The 26,886-nt window shown below is 32.1% G+C and overlaps 1 protein-coding gene across 2 annotated transcripts in view; it reads left to right on the forward strand.

Moving 5' to 3' along the window:
- Window positions 1-26,886, forward strand: part of ASCC3 (activating signal cointegrator 1 complex subunit 3) — a 323,207-nt gene that overhangs the window by 11,679 nt on the left and 284,642 nt on the right. For both annotated transcript variants that reach the window (XM_003769315.4, XM_023503135.2), the window contains exons 2-4: window positions 3,298-3,446; window positions 10,725-10,875; window positions 13,412-13,983. In XM_003769315.4, the coding sequence (XP_003769363.1) occupies window positions 3,357-3,446; window positions 10,725-10,875; window positions 13,412-13,983 (813 nt within the window). In that variant the 5' untranslated portion in view covers window positions 3,298-3,356. The remainder of the gene's footprint in view (window positions 1-3,297; window positions 3,447-10,724; window positions 10,876-13,411; window positions 13,984-26,886) is intronic.

The raw sequence follows: 26,886 nt of genomic DNA on the forward strand, positions 1-26,886 counted from the left end.
TAAGATGCAATTCATCTTATTTATTTTTATTATTTCAATAAGATGTGTGGACCTTTTTAAATGTTCCTTAGCATATTGTATAAAAGTATATGTATCTCATTATTATATGACCTCCTTATTACTCTATTAAATTTCTTTCAGAAATCAGCTGAGACTGTCAGGTTTTGTGTGTGTGTGTGTGTGTGTGTGTGTGTTGGGGTTTATAAAATTTGTGGTTTAGCAGAATGAAATTTAATTAGTTCTAATTTGCCTCTTTTTTTGAGGAAAATAAGGGAATTGGGAGTTACCATTTGTGAAATGTGTTGAATTGATACAAGTAGAAATTGACAGAAGTCCTTTGAATACTTGAAATTGATAGAAGTAGTTTCAATACTTGTTTCTGGTCTTTTCTGCAAAGTCTGTATAACAATGTTGATCATTAGTTTTGCTGACTATGCCTTTCCTTTATGAACTTGCTTGGGTGTATTATTAATTTCATGTAAACCATCTGACAACTTTGAATTTTCATCACCTTTGCTGTGGGAGCTGACCCTTGACTAGCCACTTGGTTGTTGTTAATAATAAATTCGCAATTACATTAAATACTTTGATATTTTTATTGCATATTTTTTAAAGGCTCTATTGCTTGGAAGTATTTTATAATGTAACAATATAAATCTTGGTTGTAGGTTGATTGGTTGGTATATTGACTTCAAGATATTTTCTGTGATTTGCTTTGAATGGAACTTACCTTTTTATTATTTCCTTTTGGATTTTATTGCTATCTAATGAAGAATGGAACAAAAAAAAGGAAGGACAGACTTATTATAGATACATTGTTAATTTTTGTAGGTTCAATTTATATCCAGATACTTTATGGAAACTATTTTGTCTTAATTAGTTTCTTACCTAAGTTTCTGGGATTTTGAATATTACCATTATGTATGTCATACTTAAATGGAAATAGTTTTCTCTATTCTTTTTCTGATTGCCACTTCTAAAATTTCAGGCAATTTCAATAAACTATATTTACTCAGAAAGCTTCTATTGTTTCCCCATTACATACAATGTTAGCTTTTGATTTTATGGAGTTGTTGTTTTCTATGTTGTGCTTTGTAGAACTTTTTTTTAATAAAGGAGGTTGATACTTTGTTAGAGAGACTTGCTGCTTGTGTTTTTTAATGTGATTAGCTGTCTTGTATATTTTGTATAAATCATATATAAGCCAGGATGAAAATTTTTTTTGGATTATGTTGCTTTGTTTTTTATTTGTTAAATTTATGTTTAAGAATTTGAATCAATAGTATCAATTAGTGATATTGGAATATAGTTGTTTTTCTTCAAGTTATCTTTCCCTGATTTAGTCATTACAACTATTTGTTTCATGAAAGTAGTATGATAGAGTATATATATATATATATTTTTTTTTTTTTTTCATGTGTAATATATCTGTTCTTAAAAAGTTTGATAGAGTTCATTTGTAAATTCATCTGGACCAGGGTATTTAGTTCTTTTGCAACTAGTTCAAATTAAATTTTTAAAAATTGGATTTGTTTGAAATTAAGATCTTTATTTCATGTCTATTAATTTGAGTATAATTTGTCAGTTATCTTTATTTCAGTTTTTTCCATTTGGATGTCTTATAATTGTATACTAGATACTATTATTTTTACTTATTGTGGTTTTTACCTTGTTCATTTTTTATTTGATTTCTTTGCAGGGTTATTGAAATGAACTTAAATTTTACAAGAAAATTTACCCACAGATTCCCTGATCTGTAGGAAATACTCTCCTTCTCCTATATATGTATTTTTTAAGTCAAAGAAATAAATACTTCTTAGAAGTTTTATAATATAAGAAACATGACTGGTAATATCTTCATTATTTAAAAACTTTGCTGAAATCAAGGTACTCGAATATTCCACAGTTCAGTCAAAATATCTATACTGTGTTAATCTTTTAGGTAAACAAATTAGATTGCACGATGCCAGTATTGCTTTGGCTTAATAATTGATTAGATATGTGTTTAGAAATAAGACTATATATGTTATAAAAACTAAGGAGTCTTATTTATGTTTTTTAAAACTTTTGAGACATTTGCCAGAGAAGGAAAAATCTTTGAGAAACTATTTGCCCTTTTTTCTAAAGTATAAAATAATGGTATTTTAGTTGCATAGTAATTGAATCCAAATGAAGTATTGCTTTATTCAAAACATTCTTTAGAAAAGCTTTGACACTTGTTATGACTACAAATTTTGGAAGATTACATAGAGATATTTAATAATGGAAATTTATCTCCTGTTCTGTTTGGCATCTAAATTGTTGAATAATATATTGAATAAATTGTCTCTTTGAACTTCCATAAGATAATTGACTCATATAAATTGATTAGTTGTATTAATAAAACTTCAGAGAGAAAGTAAAAATTTTTATTGTCAGGAGGCCTTGTGATTATAGACTGTGGATTAAAAAATATATAAAATGTGGGAGGTTATGGTGGAGAGTATAATATGATATAGATGAGTTATTTTACATCAAGATAATATCTTTCTAGGTAAACTCAGTTTAAGAATCTCAGTATTTTTAATTGAGCATAGGAAAATGAGTGAAAATGTTTCAAACAATTTTGAATGCTTTATTTTTATTATTGGTGTATGAGCAATAACTTTTTGTTTTCAGAAAATAAGAAACATTACTTTTGAAAAAGTAAAAATGCTAAAGTTTTCCTGGTGGGAACGCATGATCAATATCTGCATGTTCTTAAATCGCACAAGGTTACCTAGAATTGCTGTGGATGTACTATTACGAGCTCTAGAGATACTATATTATTTAGAAAGATGTCAGTGCATTTAAAAGTACAAAAGAATCTCTTTTTTGTCTAATACAACATTCAGTTTTCATTATTCACTAACTTGAGTCCTTTGAGTATGTAGGGCCATTTGAAAAAGATGTAGGTGTAAAAATGAGGAAAGATAGTTAACCTTGCATGATTGCAAGCCTTTTGGTATTAATTTAGTATCCTATTTTCCCCCCATTATTGTAGTAGTGTTCTAACATTTCCTTATTCTGAGGGAATTCTAGTACAGATTTTTAAGGAATATTGAGAATTCACCACAGTCATTTTTAACTAATAATATTTTTATTATAACATGTGAAATATATAGACGGCACATATGTTTAAATAACTGTGTTGTAAAGATGGAAGGTGAGTCTTAGAATTTGTAATAATTGTTATTTTAACAATTGTTTTTCTTATAGAGATGAATTTGATTTGCTAAAGAAAAAAACATCCAAATGATTTTTTCCTGTGTGTTTCAGGTTTTAGAAATTGAAATAAGATTTCATTTCTTCTTCTATGGATCACTAAGTGAATAAATATGGACTTACCTCGTCTTACAGGAGCATTGCGCTCCTTTTCAAACGTCACCAAACAAGATGATTATAATGAAGAATCAGCTGACTTAATGGTAACAGTTTTTAATGTGAAAGGTGCTATAAAACACTCAAATATCCACATAGATTCAAATATACACGTAATCTCATTTCTTTAAGATTGAACTGTTGTCTTAGATTTCAAAGAACACTCGTAAAGATTTTTTCTAATTAGATCATCTTTAAGGTAATCTCCTATGTAGATGTTAACCAAATGGATCCAAGGTTAATGCAGTTGATAGTTCTTCATTTAGATCATCACTATACCTAGTCTGATTGAATCCAAGATATTAGTAACACCTAGAAATAGAACATGATTTAAAATGCCTGATTGACAATGCAAACTTGTGATGCAATTTTATTTTTGAGTTTGTAATGTTGTTCAAGCATTTCAAGTCATGTCTGACTCTTCATGACCCCATGTGCCATTTTCTTGGCAAAGATACTAGATTGGATTGTCATTTCATTCTCCAGCTCATTTTATAAATGAGGAACTGAGGCAAATAAGGTTAAGTGACTTGCCTAGTTATAGCCTTATAGAAGAGGCCTGATTGGAACTCATGAAGATGAGTCTTTCTAATTCCAACCCTACTGCTCTATCAATTGTACTATTTAGGTGCCTTAAGTTTGTGTACAGATTCCTCACATGTTATATTCACATTAATAGAGGATCTATACCATGGTAGTGACAACTGGTTTCCTGTTCTTTGGATGAAATAGCTACTTCTATCCTTGTTTTTCTCATGTTCTTCCTCTCCTCCCCCCACCATATCCCTCCTAATTTTCAGTTCTAAATTCTTTACCTTCCTTCAAACCTTCCCCCATCCACTGAGAAGGCAAGAAATAACAATGTTCATATGTAAACATATTAAGTCATACAAAACTAAGCGTCTTTCCACATTCCATGATGCAGGAGGGAAAATGACAAACAAAAAAAGAAAATGAGAAAATATCCTTCAGTCTGGACTGAGTCCATCAATTCATTATCAGGAAATGGAGAGCATTTTTCATTTTGATTCATTTAAGATTATTATGAATTATAGCATTGATCAGAGTTGCTAACTCTTTCACAGTTAATCATTATTTCAAAATTGCTGTTACTGTGTACATTTTTCTCCTAGTTTTGCTCACTTCACTTTGTTCATATAAATATTCCCAGATTTTTCTGAAACCGTCCACTTCATCACTTCTTACAACAGGATAGTATTATTATAATCATATACCATATCTCGTTCAGCCATTTCCTAATTGATAGGCATTCACACAATTTCCAATTCTTTATCACCACAAAAAGAGCTGCTATGAGTATTTTTATCTATATTGATCCTTTACTTAAAAAAAATATATTCTTGAGCCCTTTGGACATAATTCTAAATTTTTCTCCAGAATGGTGGACTAGTTCATAATTTCTCCATAGTGTATTAATGTGTCTGTTTCTTTTTTTTTTTTTAATATCCTTTAGCATTTATCATTTTCTCTCTTGTTAGTGTGAAGGATGTAAAGTATTAAATCATTTTTCTCTATTAGCAATTTAGAACTTTTTTTATATGACTATTGAGAACTTTGATTTCTTCAGAAAACTGTCTTTTAAAATTGTTTAACCATTTATCACTTGGGGAATTATTATAAATTTGGCTCCATTCTCCATATATATTTGAGAAGTGAGATCTTTATCAGAGAAACTTGCTATAAAAATTTTTGTTCCAGTTTCTTTTTCATTTTGGTCACATTACTTTTGTTTGTGCAAAATCTTTTAAATTTAATGTAAACAAAATTATCCATCCATCTATGATCCTCTCTGTTTCATGTTGGTCATGAACTTTTCTTCTCTCCATAGATCTGATAGGTAATTTTCTTTGTATTTTCCTAATTTGCTTATATCACCCTTTATTTCTATGTTTTGTATCAATTTTGAGTTAATCTTGGTATACAGTCTGAAATGTGGTTTCATACCTGATTTTTGCCTTGTTAGTTTTCAGTTATCTTGGCAGGTTTTGTCAGATAATGAGTTCTTTATTTAATAGCTGTGATCTTTGACCATATCAAGCATTAGGTTATTGTGCTCTTTTGCTTCTGTTTGTTGTGTGTCTATTTTGTCACATGAATCAAATCAATCAATTACATAGTACCTTACTGTTTTGATAGTTAATTTGAGATTTGGAACTGCTTTACCTTTTCCTTTTACATATCTTACCTTTTAAAAAAATATTTTCTTTTTTAATATATTTATTTAAAACAAATGCAAAGTAAGGGAAAAAATAAAATAGAAGAAGAAACACAAAAGAAGAAAACAACAGCACAGAATGTCATGTGCCCAGCAAAACATCAGGGAGGATTCAAAATATGCAACAAAAAATTTTCCTTTCAAGGAATCATATATAATAACATGTTTTCATAATCGTCCATCTCTGAATCATTTTTAAGTTTGACTTTGAGATCAATGATTACTATCCCCATTTTTTCCCCAATAAATTCTACTCCTGATCATTGTTATTATGTTTGTTTTTATTTCTAATTTCCTGTCCCTGTTAATTCTTCTACTTTACTTCTACCTGTTATCTTGCCTTGCCTTAAGTAAGTTCCTTGTTGTCAGTCTGGATCCCTCATTATCTTTTCCCTCTACTCTCCCGCCCCTCCTTTCCCTTTCCTATTAATTTACATATCCCATTTCACCTACTTCAGTACCCTCCTCAGAAGATTTTTCTACTCTTGCCTATTCCCATAGTAACTTCCTATGGATGGGTTCTTTCTCTTTTTTTTTTTTTTTTTTTTTGCTGGCTTATTTTTTTTTTTTTTTAATAAGAATTTAAATAATACAGTCACCTCTAGTCCTGGAGTGTATGTGGGGGGTACCTCTGTCTTCACTTCAGTTCTCCCTTCTAGCCTGGAACCCAAAACCTAGAACTCTACCCTCCTATAAGTACTGGCAGCCAGCAGCTACCCTGCCCCACTGTTTCTGAATTCACTCAGTGGTTCTCAGACATTCCTTATCAAGAGAACAGTCTTTCAGGACTCAGCCTCTGATTTCCTCATCCTGTTTATTGTTTGAGAGATAGAAATTCTTGTGGTTGAGACTGAGGTTACTTCTAAACCCAGATATACCTCGGGCTTCCCACTTGCCATTTCCACAGTATCCTGGAGATGCTTACACTTCACAGAGGTTAATCCTCCTCTTTGGAGTTTTTCTTTGGGGCTTCTCAGATTGACCTAGGAGGACCTCTGTTCTGCCCCAAGTCTCATTTCTTTTTACTGATCTATGGTAGACCTGAGGTATAAATTTGTTTTGTTTGTGGAGGAAATTGTGGAGCACTTGGAATTTTCTTCTTCATCATCTTCCCACAATCCTCTTTACATATTTACATACTGATATTTACATAATATTTTACATATTTAATACAATATTTAATTGATTCATTTGACATTGTTGACCTTTTGCCTGTTATTTTTTCTACTTCCTAAAGTAATTCTTTGGTAGTTTAATTGTTTGGTGGTATGTTACCTCCCCCATACTTTTAAAGGTAAACTTAAAAAATACCAGTGCAGAACTACATAGGCCGATTTAGAAGTCATAGGTCCCTTGAGTTATAGTTTTCTTTTACAAAACAGTATTGGAGGGGTAGTCAGGTCGTGCAGTAGATAGAGCACCAGCCCTGAAATCAGGAGGACCGAAGTTCAAATCTGGCCTCAGACACCTAGCACTTCCTAGCTGTGTGACCGTGGGCAAGTCAAACTCCAATTGCCTCAATAAAAAAACCCAAAAAACAGTATTGGAGACATCGGTACATGTAGTGGCTACTTCGGGAGGTAGGGGGGAGGAACTAATGTGGAAGAATCTCCATTTATGTAAGTGTAACTTTAATGTAATCAATTTGATAATTTATTGAAATGATTTTCCTTAGCCTATTTAGGTGTCAAGTTTATCTAGACAGTTTTATTCTTCAAGCTAATGTTCAGAAAGAATCTCACTGGAGTTGATTAAATTCATGTAGAATTATGTGAATTCCTTTCTATTAGATTTCTCCAATCTCTTTCCTATTGAGGATGACTTGATACAGATTTCTTATTCTGTACTATTTGATCCAGTGCTGGTGACCTTCTTGCTTCTTCTGGATGGAATTAGGAATATTCCATCTTCTAACTTCATACATTTTCAGTGGCTCTGCTCAATACCCTGAATTCTCTTCTCATTTGTCTCCTAACTTTTGGTTTCCTTCAATTCTCTGCTGAAGTCCCATATTCTGTAAGAAGCCTTTCTTGTTCAATCTTAATCTTATGGTCTACTAAGATTACTGTTTGACCACCTCAGTTTTTTTCCTGTGTGTATATTGTTGTCTCCATTACATTGTGTTCCTCTTGAGTACCAGTACTGTTTTTTTTTCTTTGTATTCTCAGAACTTAATACAGTGTCCACCATTATAGTGGCACTTGGTAAATGCTTGTTGACTGAGTGTCAAGGTATTTATATATATATATCTGTCAGCATCTAAGGTTAGATTTATGTCTTCATGTTAAGTGGCTGAGGCCACATTTGAACTCAAGTCTTCCTGGCTGGTGCTCTATCCATTGCACCACCTAACTGCCCCATATACTCTATTTTATTTAAGAAACATGAAGACACTATTTGCTCATTATCTATTTACACTTTTATTTGAATAAATATAATCTTTTAAAAATTCTATCGTACAAGAAAGGCTTTTTTTGTGATGAATATAATCAATTATGTTCCAAATTAAGTCTATATCTTGCTCATTTTAGCATTTCAGAATCTCAAAGTACCTTTAAAAATAATTTGAGATGCCATATCCCTGAGAAAGCCTTGCTGATCTCCCTTTTTGTTAATATTCTCATTCTTTCAGGGGTACTTGTTTCTTTTATAATGTAAGTTTCTTGAAGAGAGTAAATGTTTTCTCTTTCTGATTTTGTGTATCCTTACCACCTGGCATAGGACTTTGCTGGGTATAGATAGATACATAATTAACATTTCTTGAATTATATTATCCTTGAAATTGTGCTTCTATATTTGGTTCACACATAAAAGAAGACCATAATAATATATTTTCCTGTAGTATTGTACAGTATGAAGCAGCTTGATGAAGTTTGTAAAGCTCTGGACTTGAAATCAAACTTGAATATGAATCGCTATTATAGGAACTTCTTAGCAGTATAACCCTGTGCGAGTTACTGACGCTCTCTTATCCATATTCATCTGTAAAGTGAAGGTTAATAATAGAACTTGTCACACAAGGCTGTTAGAAGAATCGAATGAGATTCTGCTTATAAGTGCATTACAAATTTTTTTTTTAAATTTTTTATTTTTTTTTAATTACAGTAACTTTTTATTGACAGAACCCATGCCAGGGTGATTTTTTTTTTTACAACATTATCCCTTGCACTCACTTCTATTCCGATTTTTCCTTCCCACTCTCCACCCCCTCCTCTAGATAGCAAGCAGTCCTATATATGTTGAATATGTCGTAGTATATCCTAGATACAATGTATGTGTGCAGATCCAAACAGTTTTCTTGTTGCACAGGGAGAATTGGATTCAGAAGGTAAAAATAACCCGGGAAGAAAAACAAAAATGCAAACAGTTTACATTCATTTCCCAGTGTTGGTTTTTTTTGGGTGTAGCTGCTTCTGTCCATCATTGATCAATTGAAACTGAATTAGGTCTCTTTGTCAAAGAAATCCACTTCCATCAGATTACATCTTCATACAGTATCATTGTTGACGTATATAATGATCTCTTGGTTCTGCTCATTTCACTTAGCATCAGTTCATGTAATTCTCTTCAAGCCTCTCTGTATTCATCCTGCTGGTCATTTCTTACAGAACAATAATATTCCATAACATTCATATACCACAATTTACCCAACCATTCTCCAATTGATGGGCATCCATTCATTTTCCAGTTTCTAGCCACTACAAACAGGGCTGCCACAAACATTTTTGCACATACTGGTCCCTTTCCCTTCTTTAATATCTCCTGGGGTATAAGCCCCAGTAGAAACACTGCTGGATCAAAGGGTATGCACAGTTTGATAACTTTTTGGGCATAATTCCAGATTGCTCTCCAGAATGGTTGGATTCGTTCACAATTCCACCAACAATGTATCAGTGTCCCAGTTTTCCCAGTGCATTACAAATTTTAAAGTACTATGGAAATATTAGCTATAATCATTATTTATAGTAAAATTTCCATTTTTTGGCTTTATTTCTTACAAAGATCTAACTGTTAGACCATATAATTAAGGCAAGGCATTTAAAAATGGAGGCCAAATTTATTAGTGGTACTCAGTCATCACTGCATATAGTTTTATGTCTTTGAAAAAAAAAATTCACCTTACTTATTTAATCACTAAGCATTTTTTATTAAGCTCCTATTATGTGCTGGTCACTGTATGATAGCAAAGTTGAAAATTAAGCAGTCTCTACCCTCAAGGAACTTATATTTTATAAAGGCTTATGTGTGTACACAAATATATGCAAAACATATAGAGTAGAGGTACAAATTAATTTTTTCAGAGAATCACTAAAGCCAAATTTTGAAGGAAATTGGGGATTTTAAGGAACAGCTGGATGGCATGTGCCTAGAATGCTGGACCTGGAATAAGGAAGATCCACATTCCTGAATTCAAATCTAGCCTCAGACTCTTTCTAGCTGCATGATACTGGGCAAGTCACTTAATTCTGTTTGCCTCAGTTGTCTCATTTCTAAAATGAGCTGGAGAAGGAAATAGCAAAACACTCAAGTATCTTTGAAAGAAAACCCCAAATGGAGTCATGAAGAGTCCAACACAATTGAAACTATTCTTCAACAACAAAGGGATTCTAAGAAACGGGTGGGAAGGGTATTCATTCTTGATATTTGGGACAGCTGTTGCAAAAGTTTAGAGATAGCAGAGAGAATGTCACAGGTGAACAGCAGTAAGGCTAGTTTGGCTGGATTAATTAGGTACATGAAAAGAAACTGAATAGGTTTTGTGTTAAGCTTATGCTATTAGAACAAAACCATAAAAGCCAACAAAATGTTGGCCTTAAATAAAGGTTAATTTTGAGACTTGTAAATTGTAATATGATTAATAGAGAGGGCTTGGGTTCAGATTCCACCTCTGAGACTTACTATATGTTATTTAATATCCTTGGGTTTCAGTTTCATCATCTGTAAACCCTGAACCCTTCAAACACTAGATTTAGGATCTTCTGTGTGATTTATTTCTTGATGAGTGGATTTGATATATAATGCACTTTGCAGAATTTGTAATGGATTGAAGAAAACACTTGTGTGAGTTACGCTTTTCCTCCCCCCCCAGATGAAACGATCCAAACTTCAGAGACAAATTTCAGATTTAGGACTGACATGGAATAAAATTGTAAAATTTGTGGATGACAATCTGGAGAAGAAGGAAGTACAAATTGTAAATGAAGACTTAAAAGATATATTGCGAGCAGCAAAGCAGATTGGTAAAGTTAAATGTTTAAATGACTTACATATTTTAAAAGTATTATTACTTATAGGATGTGGATAAGACAGAGTATTTTAAAAAACTATGTTTACGGGTTTTATAATACAATAAAGTTACTTGTTTCAGTAGATTAACAACAATATCAATAAAGTCACAGAGATAAGTTTTATATAACCTCTTAAGGTTTTAAATTGATTTACACTTTTGATATTCCCAACAGCTCTGTGAGATATAGGTGTTGCTATTATTTCCATTTTACAGATGAGAAAATCTAGACAGAGAGAGTTTGAGAGATTTTCTGTCACAATGGTAGTAGTATGTCTGAGGTAGAATTTGAATTCAGACCTTTCTGACTTTTTTCCAGCATTCTATCCATTATTCTATATCTAACTATCTCAACATACATTTATTCGGTGTTTTGTATGTGTAGTCACCACATTAAGTACTGAAGATACAAAGAAAAGCAAAAACAGTCAATGTCCTTAAGGAGCTTTCATTGTAATAGAGAAAACAATATGCAAATTATTATACAATATAGATACTGAGTAAAGAGAAGGTGATCTTAGAGGAACGCAATCAGGGAGATGCAGAGGAAGCCAGGAGGAAGAGTTGAGGAAGGAGATGCTGGATAGCTAGGGATAGGACAGCAAGGATAGGACACTGCCCTGTTGCTAGATTGTACAGTATTTAGAAGGGACTAAAATATGAGAAGACTGGAAAGGTGTGAAGGGGCCAGGTTGTAAAGGGTTTTTAAAAGACATTTTATATTTGATTGTATAGGTAATGAAGAACTACTATAGTTTATTGAATTAGGGGAATGACATATTCAAGCCCATGCTTGAAAATTGTTTTGCTAAGTAAGTAAAGGATAGATTGGGGAAGAAGGGAGTGCAGCTAGGTGGTGCAGTGGATAGAGCACCAGCCCTGACATCAGGAGGACCTGAGTTCAGATTTGGCCTCAGACACTTAAACACTTCCTAGCTGTGTAATCCTGGGCAAGTCACTTAATCCATATGCCTCAGGGGAAAAAAAAAAAGGATAGATTACCATAAAGAGAGATTTGTAACTGGGAGATCAAGTTAAAAATTTGCTGTCATCCCAAGTGAGAGGGGATAAAGGCCTATATGAATACCAGGTATTTGAATGGAAAGGAAAAAATTATTTAAATATTATTATTCATATTAAAATATGAAGTTATACACTATTCTTTGAGGATTGTTTAGATTATCTTTATTACACAAAACTTTCAAATCTGGAAAAATGACTATTGATCAAGAACAAAACAATTATTTTTAAAAATATGAAATAGAAAGCCTTAAAAAGCTTTAAATGAAAAGGTTTTTTTCCCCTTTGATTGTTAAATACTATAGATATCTTTTTTTTTTTTTTAAATCATCATTCAGTCATTGGAATAAGATGTGCTACTGCACTTATTTGTCCTTTTTTTTTTTTTTTTTTTTGAAACATTATAATATAATTTAAAAATTGAGTGGTTTGCTATTCCATTCTGAAATTTCAGGAAATGGTAGGATTTTATATTTACTTGAGCTAAATAGAATTCATTAATGTTATGTAAGCAAGTTTGTGTTAAGCAAACACAAAAGAAAAAGATAGTTGTATCCTCTTGCCTCACTGCTGTTTGGATTTCAATATTAGTTAAGATTTTTGAGACAATATAGTGTGTAATAAACCTAAGATGTCCATTTTTCCTACCAGTATAGACTGTGAGTATCCTGACCAGTTAAGATTTAGCCTTATTTTATCTTCAAGGGGACAAAAGAAGGACAAACATCTGTTTGCAGGTGTACTAATCTAGAGCAAACAGATTTCATTTTTTAAAAATAGATGAATGACGAATAAACTAGATAAGAATGCACACAGGAGTTGATAGAATTCTTATGGAACCATCATGTCTTTATGGCTATTTATACATATATATGTTTTTAGGTGTATAAAATATACATGTAGATGTGTATGTGTATGTTCTTTTTCCATCCTGTGTGGACAGGATCCAAATTTAAACAATCAACTTCAAATAAAATAGTTAGGGATTTAAAAAATTAAGAGGTAGTCTCTAACACAAAGGCAAATCAACACAAGGTTAAAACATCAGAGTTTATGTTTTTATACAAATAAAAATTTTAAATCAGCTTATTCATCATTTTTTATAGAACAATAATAATTTTTTGTGCAAAAACTATTTAATTTAATGTAATCAAAGTTGTTTGTTTTGCCTTTCATAATGTTCTTTGCTATTTAACTATATTTTAATAATGTTTCTTTAGTTTGATTGTTCTAGAATTGTCCTAAAGAAGAAAATTGGATTGTTTTCAGTAGTTTTTATATTGAACATAGATTAACTATTGTAATCTGTTTCTCTAATTTTTAGATGGTGATATTTATGTTGAACAAATTTATCGCTCCTATTGATCTGTTAATGACTAATGTGGTTTTTCTTTGCAAGTTATTTGTTAAAAAAAAACGTTATTCTGTCTTTGAGATGAATTAATCTTGTTTCTTTTGTATTTGAATAGTTGGAACAGACAATGGACAGGAAGCAATAGAAAGTGGAGCTGCATTTCTTTTTAAGACATTTCACTTGAAGGATTGTGTTGGTCATAATGAAAGAAAAGCTCTTAACCAGATGTTTGGTCCCTTTCCATCATCATCTGCTACTGCAGCTTGTAATGCCACTTGTCGGATTGCATCCCATTTTACTGAAGATCATCTTACAGCACTTGTCCAAAGGACAGAAGAACAAAATAGTGACAGAGTTTTATTTGGAAAAAATATAGTGTTTTCATTTGACATGCATGATTTAGATCACTTTGAAGAATTACCAATAAATGGTGAAGCTGATGCTCAGAAAAATATAAGCCTTGATTATGAGAAATTTCTAAATCCTTTAGAACATTTCCAAGAGAGTTATTCCCCAGATTTCAAGCCTGTGGAAAAAAATAATAGTTCTTTTTTATGGTATGAAGTTGAAAAGTATTTCAATGAAACTTTGAAGGGAACTGCTGAAGCACCAAGAATAGAAGATCTTTGCTGTACTTTGTATGATATGCTTGCCTCTGTTAAAAGTGGTGATGAACTTCAGAATGAGGTATAGTTGCTAATTTTGTTGGAAGTTTTTTTATTAACATGCTCTTATCTTGAAAAAGTAGCAGTTTCATATGGCATGGATGCTTGACAAAGTCAACTAAGAGAATCCTCTATTATTTTGCTTTAGAAGCTAGATACTGGCTATAGTAGGTAACTTTTACTTCCTTTTTTTCTATGCTAGAGAGACTATTACTGTTTTATCTGAGTTTTGTGTCTTCCTCAGGTTCTAGCTTAAGTGTTCTTTACACAGATATTTAAATTTTGTTGAATTGAGTTTTATACATCCTGGAAATAATTTAAAGGAAATTTTTTCTCTTAACAATTTGTATTTTGTATTTTATACACTTATTGATAGTCGAGATGATTTATCTATCATCAATTATGAATATCATTAAAGGTCACTAATTATTCTAAAAGTTATAATAACTTTACCAATCTTGAATGTTTATGTTTTTAGTAATTTATTTCAGAGTAGATGCTAATGTGCCATTATGATTTTACATGGCTAATAATAATAATAATTTCTAGCATTTATATAGCACTTTTAAGATTTGCAAATCACTTTACAAATATTATGTCATTTTATGCTCATAATAACTCTGGGAGGTAGGTGATATTATTAGTCACATTTTATAAATGAGGAAATTCAGAGGTCGAGTGACTTGCCTAGAGTCACCTAGCTGGTAAGTGAAGCTAAATTTGAACTCTGGTCTTCCTGATTCCAGATCTAACACATTGTCCACTGCACTACCTTGCTTTAGTTTAGTTAACTTGGTTTAGAATAATGTAATCTACAATACCGTTTGAAAGATTGAAACTTCCAAAAAATGTCTTAATTATTTTTGCTGTCTAATTATATGGGATAGAATTAAGTGAAAGCTAATAAATATTGATAAATATTCTTTTCTGAGATAAAAGTGATAAAAATATTTGAACATTTTATGGTAAGGCAAAATTCTGATTTGTGTGACTGTTTCTGCTCATTGGAGTGAAAATATTTTCTACTGCTGTGTATGGTTTTTTAAACTTTTCCCACCCCAATTCCTTTTTGCCTAAAAAAATTTTATATGACCCCCCCCCAGAGTTACATCATTATGTAAATTGAGCATACAAATTAAACACTTATTGATAATAAATCATAGTTTTGTGACCCCCACATTGAGGTTGTGACCCACAGTTTAAGTTTTGTCCTTTAGTGTTATTGGCAGATGATTTTGATGTTTAATAGCAGTCCATTCACTCTGCTTCTTTTTAAAAATTATTTTTAATTTTTTTTCAGTTAGAAAAAAATCTACCTTCTTTCTCTCCCATCCCAACTCCCACACAGCTATAAAAGAGACCAACAAAAAAACCCTTGTTACAAGTTTGTATAGTTATGTATATTTCTGCTTTGACTATTTCCATAAAAACTATTCTGCATTCTTAGTCCTTCATTTTTCTGTAGGAGATGAGTAGCATGTTTTATCATTAGTCCTCTGGAATAATGGTTAATCGTAACATTAAACACAGATCCAACATTTTAAAAAGTTGTTTATATTATCATATAGATTCTTGTCGTTTTGTTCACTTTACTTTGCGTCAGCTCATAAAATCTTCCAAGGTTTCTTTGAAACCATCCTTTTCCCTAATGTTTTCTTGCTGAGTGAAATGTATTTTTGTAACCAGTTTGTGTGTGTGTGTGTGTGTGTGTGTGTGTATGTTTATCTTTGCCTCCTTTGTCCTATTTACATAAATATAAAGTTCAAGTGTCAGTTATATCTTTTTTATCCCTCCTCTTTATTTGTGTAACTGTCTACTTGTGAATCCTGATTAAGTGAGTTAATTTTCCCCAAACTGCTTTCTCTTTTTCACCATTATCCTGTGTAGTGTCTTTCTCTTCCCCTTTCTTTCCATTCTTTTCTTAAGACAATTGCCTTGGATCATTGTATTGCTGAGAATAACTAAGTCACTCACAATTCTTTATTAAACTCTATTGCTGTTACTGTGTACGATATTCTCCTATTTCTGTTCTCCTTCTCTATGCATCAGTTCATGTAAATCCTTCTAGGTTTTTCTGAAATCATCCTGCTTATCATTTCTTATGGCACATTAATATTTCATTACAAGTATGTAACACACAGCCTGTTTAGCCATTCTTAAATTGAAGGCATTTACAGTTCTTAGACACCACAAAAAGAGTTTCTTTAAATATTTTTGTACATGTAGATCCTTTCCCTATTTTTTAGATGTCTGTAAGTATAGACCTAGGTAGTGATATTGTTGAATCAAAAAGTATACATACTTTCTCCAGAATGAGTTCTCAACTGTGATAAGCGTGCATTAGTGTGACAGTTTTCCCTACATTCTCTACAACATTCAACATTTCTTTTTTTGTCATATTAGCTAATCTAATATGTATGAAGTGGTACCTCAAAAGTTGTTTTAATTCACATTTCTTTAATCTGTAGTTAATCTGACAACTTTTAAAAGGGAAACATGTTTCTAAGACCAGGGGAGTGCTTATCCCACTATATTTTGCCATTGTCCACATGTGGGATATTGCATTTCACATGTGGACAATGGCAAAATATAGTGGGATATTGTATTACATTGGTACCATCATTTTAAGGATGAATATTGATAAACTCTAGGTAGCATGTATACAGGAATGAAAACCATAATGGCAAGGGCACTTAAGATTAATCCATATGAGAATTTGTAGATGGATGAGAGACTGTTTAGCCTGTGAAAAGAAGAATTAGAGGGAACATGATAGCTATCTTATAATCTGTCACATAGAAGAATAATTATTCTGCTTAGCTCTGTAGGGCAGAACAATGTCTCTATCTAAGAAGTTGCAAAAAACAAATTAGGCTTGATGTAAAGAAGAATTTGTTAATAATTAATAGGAAACAAAAGTAGCATGAACTCTCATATATGGTGTTAGAGATCTTCCATAAAAGGCTGCATATTCACTTGTGTGGTATGTGGATGGGGAGGGATTCTTGTTGAGGTATACTGTGTTCCAGGTCACTTCTGAGATCGAATTTTGGTGATAGTATCCAATTTATTTTTTGTGCGGATAGCATATTTTTATTTTTTACTTGTAGTTTGACATTTGCTCTTGGCATCAATTTTGACTGATGATGCTTCTTGATCCTGCAATTTCATTTCTTAAGCTAATTAAGTTATATTACTTAAGTATGAGAATATTATTTTAATTTTCTAAAGAAAGACATTTTATTATTACCTATTTGAATGACAATGGCCTTATCATTTGGAAAACTGGAGTATATAGATTTTTCAAAATATAAATTTAAAAATCATTTTTCAATTAACAAGCATTTATTTACTCTTCTTATCACTGCCCCTTGAAAAGAAAATAAGAGAACCAAATTCTTGTAACAAATTTACATAGTCAAGTAAGACAAATTCTTACATTGTCCTTAACCCCAAATATATCTCAGCACTTTGAGTTACCACCTGCCTTTCAGGTAACTGGCATATAGTTCATTATCAGTCCTCCAGACTGATGGTTGGTCATTACACTTATCAGTATTCAGAAATTTTTCAAAGTGTTTTGTTTACAAGTGTTTGTACTAACTGTTCTAGTTCTGCTCACTTTACTTCAGTTGATACTGATCCCTTTTGCAAGTTCTTATAGTTTAATAGTGTTCTACATTTGTATACTGTAATTTGTTAAACTATTCTCTGATAAGCACCATCTTTGTTTCAGTGTTTAGAAATTTGTACAAAAGAGGTTTGTTTGAAAATTAGCCTCAATTAGTAAAGATCTTTATAAAGATGAGAAAACAATAATATGGATTAGCAGTTACTAATATTTTCTGTGTTAACTTTTAGTAAAATTATCATCTGCATTTTTTCTTTTCTTTTGGAATTTTTCCTTTGAGAAAGGTTGAAAAGAAGATCATCCCTGAGTTCCTTTAAAATTGTATTGCTGCCTGAAAAGTTTGTTTTCCCTGCATGTAATTTAGTTAGGTCCAACTGTTCTTAAAATAGTCACTTGAGGTAAGATATTAACCTTTTTTAGACCTTCATTTTTTTCTTGGATTAAGTGTCCCCTGAGGTTTCTTCTTCCTCTATTTTTATAGACTTATGATCTAAAGTGCTATTGTTACTTTGTTGTCCTAAGATAGAAGTCTTCAACAATGGTGTTGCAACTATTGTTACCGATGTGATTAGGTTAGGATAAAAAACAGTAGAATGACTGCATTTTTAATTTGTTTTTCCAATTTTTTTCTTGAATGTTCTTGGGGGAAAAAAAGTCTTTTGTGTGTCCTCAAGCCAGGCTCTCTATGGGCCCATTTTCTTCTAAGATTTTTTTGGTTTTGTGAGGTGATTTTAGTAATTATGAAAACAGAATACAAAAATAGGTTTGCTTGCTCAGATTATTTTTCACAGTGGACCACAATTATTGTCATGTAACTCTTTGAAAGGTAAAGAAAACAAGATCTTGCTTTTTAATGCTATAATACAAAGAGTCCTGAAGATTTTTCTTTAGCAAGATTTGTCAGTATATATGACATATTAAGACTCTGTGAGTACTATTATCACTAAGGAGATAACTGTCTTCAGTGATTACTGATATCAAGTGAGGTATAAAATGTAAAAACCAGCTAAGGTGTTTATTAAAGTTGTACAAATGTTCTTTTCAATCTCCACAAAAAAAGTAATTAAAAAAAATTCTGACCTAAACACCAAAGTGAGAGTTTTCATATACAAAGTAGAATAGAAAAAGAGTATTTTATATGAAAGTACAAATTTCTCTTATATGTAATTTACTTTTTCTTTTAATTATAATAAACATGTGACATTCAAAGCTGTCTTGCTTTCTGTGTTGTCTTGGCCAATAGAGGTTTCTTTATCAATGATATGATTCTTTATTTTAACAGATGATGAGGATGATAATGATAATAATTTATATTTATAGAATTTTTGCTATATTCCTGATACTGTGCTAATTTAATTACTTAATTACTATCTCATTTGATCATCACAATGAGGAAAGTGTGGCAACAAAGGTTAAAGTAACTTATCCAGCACCCCATAGCTTAAGTCTGTGAGATCATCTTTGAAATTGGCTTCTTCCTGACTACATACCAGGTGTGCTATCCATTGTGATATGGCTGCTTTATCAAAATAGATCAAGACTAGAAAACCTTTTCACTGAAATGTATAACAGACGAAAAGCCATCCACATTAGAAAAACAAAATGAATGAAAAATTTGTGTTGTCCAAGTATATTTGCAATTGTTATGTGTCAATATAATTATTTTGTATAGACTTAGAAAATGGATTAGCAAGCTATGCCTAAAAGACTGTACCATTAATATTAATGATCTAAAGCTTCCATATGATAAAAATTAGACAATATCTAAATCATGGAATAATAAAAATAATAGATAATACAAAAGACAATGGAAAAACATGTGATTGATATAAATAGGCCTTGGCATGTTACCAATGGTGACTTCCTATGGACTAAAAGTATATTACATATATACACACATGTATATACACATGCATATACATATACACACGTATGTGTATGTATGTATATATATATATATATATATATATATATATATATATATATATATATATATATATAGAATTGGGAAAGATTGAAGGCTAGTCATTTAATAAAAGATTAGTAAGAGATAATAGATGGAAAAGCCAGTTGCTTCATTGTACCGATGAAATAGAAAAGGCATTGGAGGAAGCATTCCAGCCTATTACATAGATCCATTAGAGAGAAGCTATAGAAATCAGTCTAACTATCATCATCGTTAAGTGCCTTTAATTACATATTATGTTAGGCACTGAGGATCCAAAAACAAAAATGATAGGCCCAAATGGTATTTATATTTTATCATCGGAGACAAGTACATATTTACCATACACAGAATAAATATAAAATAAATAAAAAATAGTTGAGTAATGGAGGTCACTAGCAGTTATGGGTAGGCTGGCATCAAAAAAGGCTTTGAGGATAAGATGGTCCTTAAACTATTTTGAAGAAAGTAAGGATTTTTTTTTTTTAAGGCAGAGGTATCTTAGAATTTTTCCTGTGATTGATGCACAGGTATAGATATGGAAAATGGAGTTTCTGTGTTAGAGGAAAAAATAGGAAGAAAGTCAATTTTACTGGACCACAACATTCAGGAAGGGGCTGTAATATGTAATGAAGCTAAAAAGATAGATTGGAACCTGTTTGTGAAGAACTTTTAAAGAGCCAGATGAACTTATTTTTGATCTTAGGAGCAATAGGGAATCAGTGATGTTTGGACATGAGTGACCTACCTGACCTGACTTGACCTGTGCTTAAAAAAAAAAAAAAATCACATTAGCAGCTAAGTAAAGGATAGATTGTAATAGGGAGAACCTTAAGGCAGGGAGATAAATTAGGCTGTTGTAGTAATCCAGGTGGATAGTGATGGGACCTGAATTAAAGGTGAGTACTGAGAAGGGACAGATTCAAGAGATGTTATAACATTATAAAAACAGAAATATTTGATAACTGATAGGGTATGTGTCATGAATAAAAATGAGGAAGCAGTGATGATGCCAGCATTTTAAAGACAAGCAGGCCAGAAGGATTGTAGACAAAAATCTCACATGATTTGGTTTGCAGTTTGCATCAGTAGAGAAAATATTTCTACCAATGTGATCGTGAAGCCATTAAATGATAAGTAAATATTCACTCTGTGTTTGAAAAAGGAAGCATTAATTTATTTTTAATTTGGTCACTTCTATTCATTAAAGATTATTGATCAAATGATGATGTTAGCAACTCATAACAAAGAATATGTCGACTGCATTCCTACAAGTAGTAGGAATACAGTGTTTCAAATCAGTGAACATTTTCAGTCTGTAAACATTTAAGTGCCTATTATGTGGCAGGTTGTTCAGCTAGGTGATAGAGACTGTCTGTCAGTCCTGAAATCATGAATTAGTTCAAATCAGGCCTCAAAGCACTTACTGTGTGACTCTGGGTAAGTCACTTAATCCTGTTTGCTTCAGTTTTCTTATCTGCAAAATGAGCTGGAGAAGGAAATGGCAAACCACTCCATATATTTGCTAAGATAATCTCAAGTAGGGTCATGAAAAATCATACACGATTGAAATGACATGTGCCAGGCAGGAGGTTGACCAGTGGTGCTGCAAAAAGAGACTGATTAAACCCTCCCCTTTAATTGAGAAATAAAGCGCTTATCATTTATTTGAACAGATTGCTTTCATCACCCAGCTCTAGATTCTTTTGAATCTGAGTCTCTCTAAGAACCAAGGTATCTTAGATTTGAAAATGACCTTAAAGAGGCTATGTAGGCTTTCATGCAATGTATTCTTCTATGGTATATCTATGAGCAGATGATCAAGTTAGCATGTTTTGAATATTTATTTTGATTCTTCCATTTACTAGCTTGGAAAACTATAAATGTTCAAAAGTTCTCTTTTGCATTTAGCTAAAATCTGCTTTCCTGTCTTTTCTATACTTTGCCCTCTGAAGAAACAGAGAACTAGAATTTTATGTCTAGGCCTGTAAGGGAAGTCATCAGACATCTAATTTAATCACCTCATTTACAGATGAGAAGACAATTTGTTTAGTATGAAACAGATTCTATGTGGCAAAGCTTGAGTCTGAATTAAGGTCCTTTGATTCCCAAGTTTAGCACTAAAGTCCACTGCTTATGCCATGCTGTCTCTGTAGTCATGAGATCATGGATCTGAGCGTATACACACACACACACACACACACACACAGAAAACCATGACTGAAAATTTTCAAAATTAAGATGCTTAATTTATTATACATTCATGCTTTTTATTAATCAGTTAATCAAATTACACAATTCAAAGTAGAAAAATGATGTTAGGAGTGTGAATTTCTTAGCCTTAATGCTAATTCTAATATTACTAAAAATAATAATGCCTTAAAGAGGCAACTAATGGCCTTCCAAAGTTCTCAACTCTGATACCTGGATTCTGTAACATAGGCGATGATACTTAATCTACTCCATTTTTTAAAAAAATATGATTGCTCTTAAACTATTTAGAAAAGGCTATTTTATCCATTCTTTCTTCTTTAAAAACTGCCCAAGTGTCTTCAAACATCTAGATTGATACCGAGTTTTTAAAGAAACATTATAGTGTGATTGTTTCATGAGTTAATTAATGTTATTATTCAGCCCCTTTGTCTACAATGATATGGTAGCTATAAAGAAGTCAGGCCCATATAGGACCAGTTAAATAAAATGCCTACTTTATGGCCGACTGGACAAACTCTGGATAATGGAAATGTATTTGTATCTGTGGGTGAAGTTGTATTGTCTCATACAGAGTCATCTGATGCAGGATTGAATCTTTGTGCTTTTGAGATTATAAGTATCAGTGTGTTTCCTTTATTGGTTACGTGGTTCCTTTATTGGATATGTCATTTGGATAACTCCAAATGATATAATAACAACTAATATTTATATAGTGCTTTAGTGTTTGCAGAGTGATTCTCATTTTATTCTCACAATTATCCTGGAAAATAGATATTATTATCTCCATTTGACAGATTTGAAAACTGAGGCAGACAGGGGTTAGGTGATTTGCCCAGGTTCACATAGCTAATAAGTGTCTGAGGTGTGATTTGAAGTTATTTTCCTAATTCTGGGTGCAGTGCTCTATCCATTCTGCCACCTAGATGCCTGGTTATATACTTATTAATCAGTTAGCAAGGTGGAGACTTTTTCATACATATGCTCTGCTTAATTCATAATGTACTGTTTTTTTTTTTTTTTAATGTTCTCTGTTCTATCCACCTAATAATGCAATTCAAAATAAATCAAGTTAATTTCAAACATTGCTAACTTGTGTTTAGATTATATTGCTTAGGATTTTGTTACTGATCAATGTGAAGTTTATTAATCTGTAATTTCAAGGTTGTACTTTTTCTTTACTTTTGAAAATTTGTACAATTCTCACTTATTTGGGGTGCAGCTCACTTGCATTAATGTTATCTGGGAACACCTACTGAAGGCGACTCAGAAAGCATATCTGTAAGTTCATTAGAAATGGCAAATAAAGATGTCATTTATCTCCCACTTAAAATGTTAATTTTAAACAATTACTCTCTTTTCACCTTACATAACATTTCCTCCTAACTGTTTATTCTACTTGCTCTAATTTTTAAGACCATTCACCTTACTAGAGAATACAGAAACAAATTAAATATATAGTTTGGTCTTATTCCTCAGTCATCATCTAGCATAGTATGACAGTAGTTTTTATTCCTGACGGTAGTTTGATCCTTTGCTCATTGTTCTTTTTTTTAAGATGTAAATTTTAAGAGGTTCTTTTTGATTTTTAGTTTTTGAAAGCCTAATTTTGTGCTGTGTTTTAGCCTTTTCATTGCTGGTTGTCATCTTTGATTATAGGTCTTTCCTTCTCTGTTTTCTACATCTAAAAATTTTTTAAGCTTATCAGCAGAGCAACTTTTTAATGGTTCATTCCTTTCCTTTTACTGACCATATTTAGGATTCATGTAGACTGAGTTTCATTTCTAGAGCATCCCATATCTCATAATCAATAATCTTAAGACTGATCATAGCTGTCTTCTCTCATAGTATTAAAAATCCAGGATATGTGTTTAAACTCCAGGAAACCCTCTAACTTTTTGAACTCCAAGATGACACCATCATTTTGTTCTAATGTTTCTTTCACTTACACATTGGCAAACAATTCTTTGCCTTTTTGCTTAATTGAAGGTAAGCTCATTAAAGGTAAATGCTGCTTTTTCATTTTTGTTTCTGTATCACCTGAACCCAGTATAGTGCCTCAGCCTTGTGTGATTACATAATCTGTGCTTAGATTTCTACTAGCAATGATTTAGCAGGAACCTAGAGGTCATGACCTGTCCAGAATCACAGTCCTAGTAAATGTCAGTTATTGTATTTGAACTAACTTTTCCTGATGCTGTGTATGCTATAGCCTTTTCTATATATCTGTGCTCTACACTTAATACTAGCTTAATATTAACAGGAAACAGCAGAATGAAATTGGCTAATAGAGTTGATACCTAAGCAGTAAAGAAATAGTAAGAGATTGCCTTGTTGCTCTTGATTAATTCAAGTGACTTGACCTAGATGGAATTATGTCCTTAAGCATTGAAAGAACTGTTATAAGTGATTACTAATCTACTTTCAGTGATAATTCAAATAATAGTTATGATATGATATCGAAAATGTAATAAAAATTAATATTTATGTAGTACTTGCTATGTTGTGCCAGACACTGTAATGAAAGAACTTTACATGTCATCTTATTTGATTCTCATAATAACCCTGCAAGGTAATATATAGTTAATAATAGTTGTTAACCCTGTAGTAGTAGTAGTAATGAAATTTATGTAGCACTTACTGTGTGCCAAGCACTGTGCTAAACATTTAAATTGTTATCTTATTTGATCCCCACAAAAACTCAACAATAAAGATAGTATTATTCCCATTTTATAGATGAAGTTAAATGACTTGCCGTAAGCTAATAGGCAATATGGCACTTTATTTTCTTCATTTTATGGATGAGGAAACAGATTTGGAAAGATTAGCAAGTAGTTTTCCAAGGGTCATACAGCTATTAAGTTCCTGAGGCAGGATTTGAACTTAAATTTTTCTTAGTTCAGGTTGAATTATCAAGCCTCCATAGCAGTAGGGAAGAATCAGTGTTTATATTCAGAAGAGCTGAGAAAAAGAGTCTACATTAAAAAAAAAATGATGAAAAGGATAAAGTCTTAAGTTATAGATCAAGAAGCTTAACTGATTCTTCACAAAATTCTAGAACAGCTAATGTTAAAGATATAGTTAATGACTATCTAGCAAATGAAATGGTAATTACAAAGAACTATAATGATTGCATTAAGGAGATGCCATTTCAAACTCATTTCATTTCCTTCTTTTTTTTTTGGACAGGATTACTAAATTGATAGATCAGGACAGTGCTGTAAGATCTGATTTATCTAGATTCAAGTAAATTTTTTAAAAAGTATTTCATACTAGGTTTTGAGAGGAGAACATTTGCTTTATCTTGTCTGGAACTGAGGACTCCATATCACTTCCTGGCTACCATTTCCAAACCCTTGTGCCACATCTTCCTATTTCCCTTTCTAGTTTTTCATTTGTATTAGAATATAATACAGTGTAACCTCTTTGAAGTTAGTGCAAGGACTGTCTTGCTTTCATTTATATATTTCCCCTTTAGTGTCTGGCACATAATAAGGAATTAAATACTCTACTTATCTTCCTTTTCCTCTTTTCCTCTCCTCTTCCTTTTTCTCCCTTTACTTTTCCTCCATTCTTCTCTATTATTGTGGAAAAGATGAAGACATATATACCCTCAGATGGATTTAGAACTAATTCAGTAGCCAGACTCAAAGAGTCACTGTTAGTGATTCAGAAGGCCCCAGTAGAGGGGGGCCAGAGATTTATATTTGGAACTAATCTATTAAACTTTTTAAAAAAATCAATAATATAGTTTTAAAAATGGCATGTTGTGGCACAGTGTGTTTCTGTTTCAATACCTCCATTCTATATTAATTAGTAAGGAGAACCATCTATCTATTTAAAAGTTTTCAGTCTTTTAGTTTTTTAGTAAAAGAACCAAAATTTATTCACCTTTCTGAACAAATAATATATATGTGTGTGTATATATATATATAATATTCTTTAAAATATAAACTCCTTGGGGCAGCTAAATGGTGCAGTGTGGCCTCAGACACTTAACACTTCCTAGCTGTGTGACCCTAGGAAGTCACTTAACCCCAATTGCCTCAGGGGGAAAAAGGGCATACTTATTATATATACACAAAACTAGGAAGAATACCCAGCATATTGGATGATAAGTCAGAATCCAAAGAAACACTGGATTGAAGCTAATAAAATAGATTCATTTGGTAGAAATATAAAGTCTTATATTTGCGTTTAAGAAATCCACTTAAGGCAATGTGAAGCAGAAGAAGATCTAAGGGGTTTTGTGGTCTGGTTCAACTGTTTTAGGTTGTGTCTTAGCTTGTGACCCCATATGGGGTTTTCTTGACTGAGATACTGGAGTGATTTGCCATTTCCTTCCTCAGCTCATTTTACAGAAGAGGAGAGTGAGGCAAACAGAATTAATTCACAGGGTTATACAACTAGTAGTATTTGAGGTCAGATTTGAACTCAGGAAGAAGAATCTTCCTGATTTCAGGCCCTGTACTCTATCCACTATGCTATCTAGCTGCCTTGGACTATAAGCTTCCCTTATATTACAAGCAGCAATGTAATATGGTAGCCAGAAAAGTTTATGGAATTTTTATCTGCATGGTTTCCAGGGGACAAAGAGAGCCATAGCTCCCAGAAATAAGAAAATAATATTCCAATTATACCCTGATTAGATGGCATCTGGAATATTGTGTTTAAAGCTAGGTGTTGAACTATTAATTTATTTAAGTTTATTGTTTAAGTTGGAGAATGTCAAGAAGAGGGCAGTCAGGGGATTGAGGTACTTTCAGCCAATGTCTTAGGAGGACTTTTGGAAGTAATTAGAGATGTTTACTTGGAGAAAAAGGTAGAATGGGGCTTGATAACTTTCTTAAAGTATTTCAAGGACTGATACATGAAAGAAGAGTAAAACTTGTTCTGTTTGATTCCAGCTAGCAAAAAAAGAGTGGTGGGTAGAAGTTGTATAGAGGACTGTTGGCAGATATCTAGAAAAATAGTCTGATGCAGATGCCTCAGAAAGGATTGGACTACTTTCTGTGTTGATGGATGGGGTGAAGAGGGAAGGGTCTATTTTCATTGGAGGTCTTTGATTGGGTATGTTATAGTAGATTCCTTTTGAGTGATTTTGAAGAGGCCTCAAATCATTTCCAAATTGAAAATTC

Source organism: Sarcophilus harrisii, chromosome 4, assembly GCF_902635505.1.
Source record: "Sarcophilus harrisii chromosome 4, mSarHar1.11, whole genome shotgun sequence".
Taxonomy (NCBI): domain Eukaryota; kingdom Metazoa; phylum Chordata; class Mammalia; order Dasyuromorphia; family Dasyuridae; genus Sarcophilus; species Sarcophilus harrisii.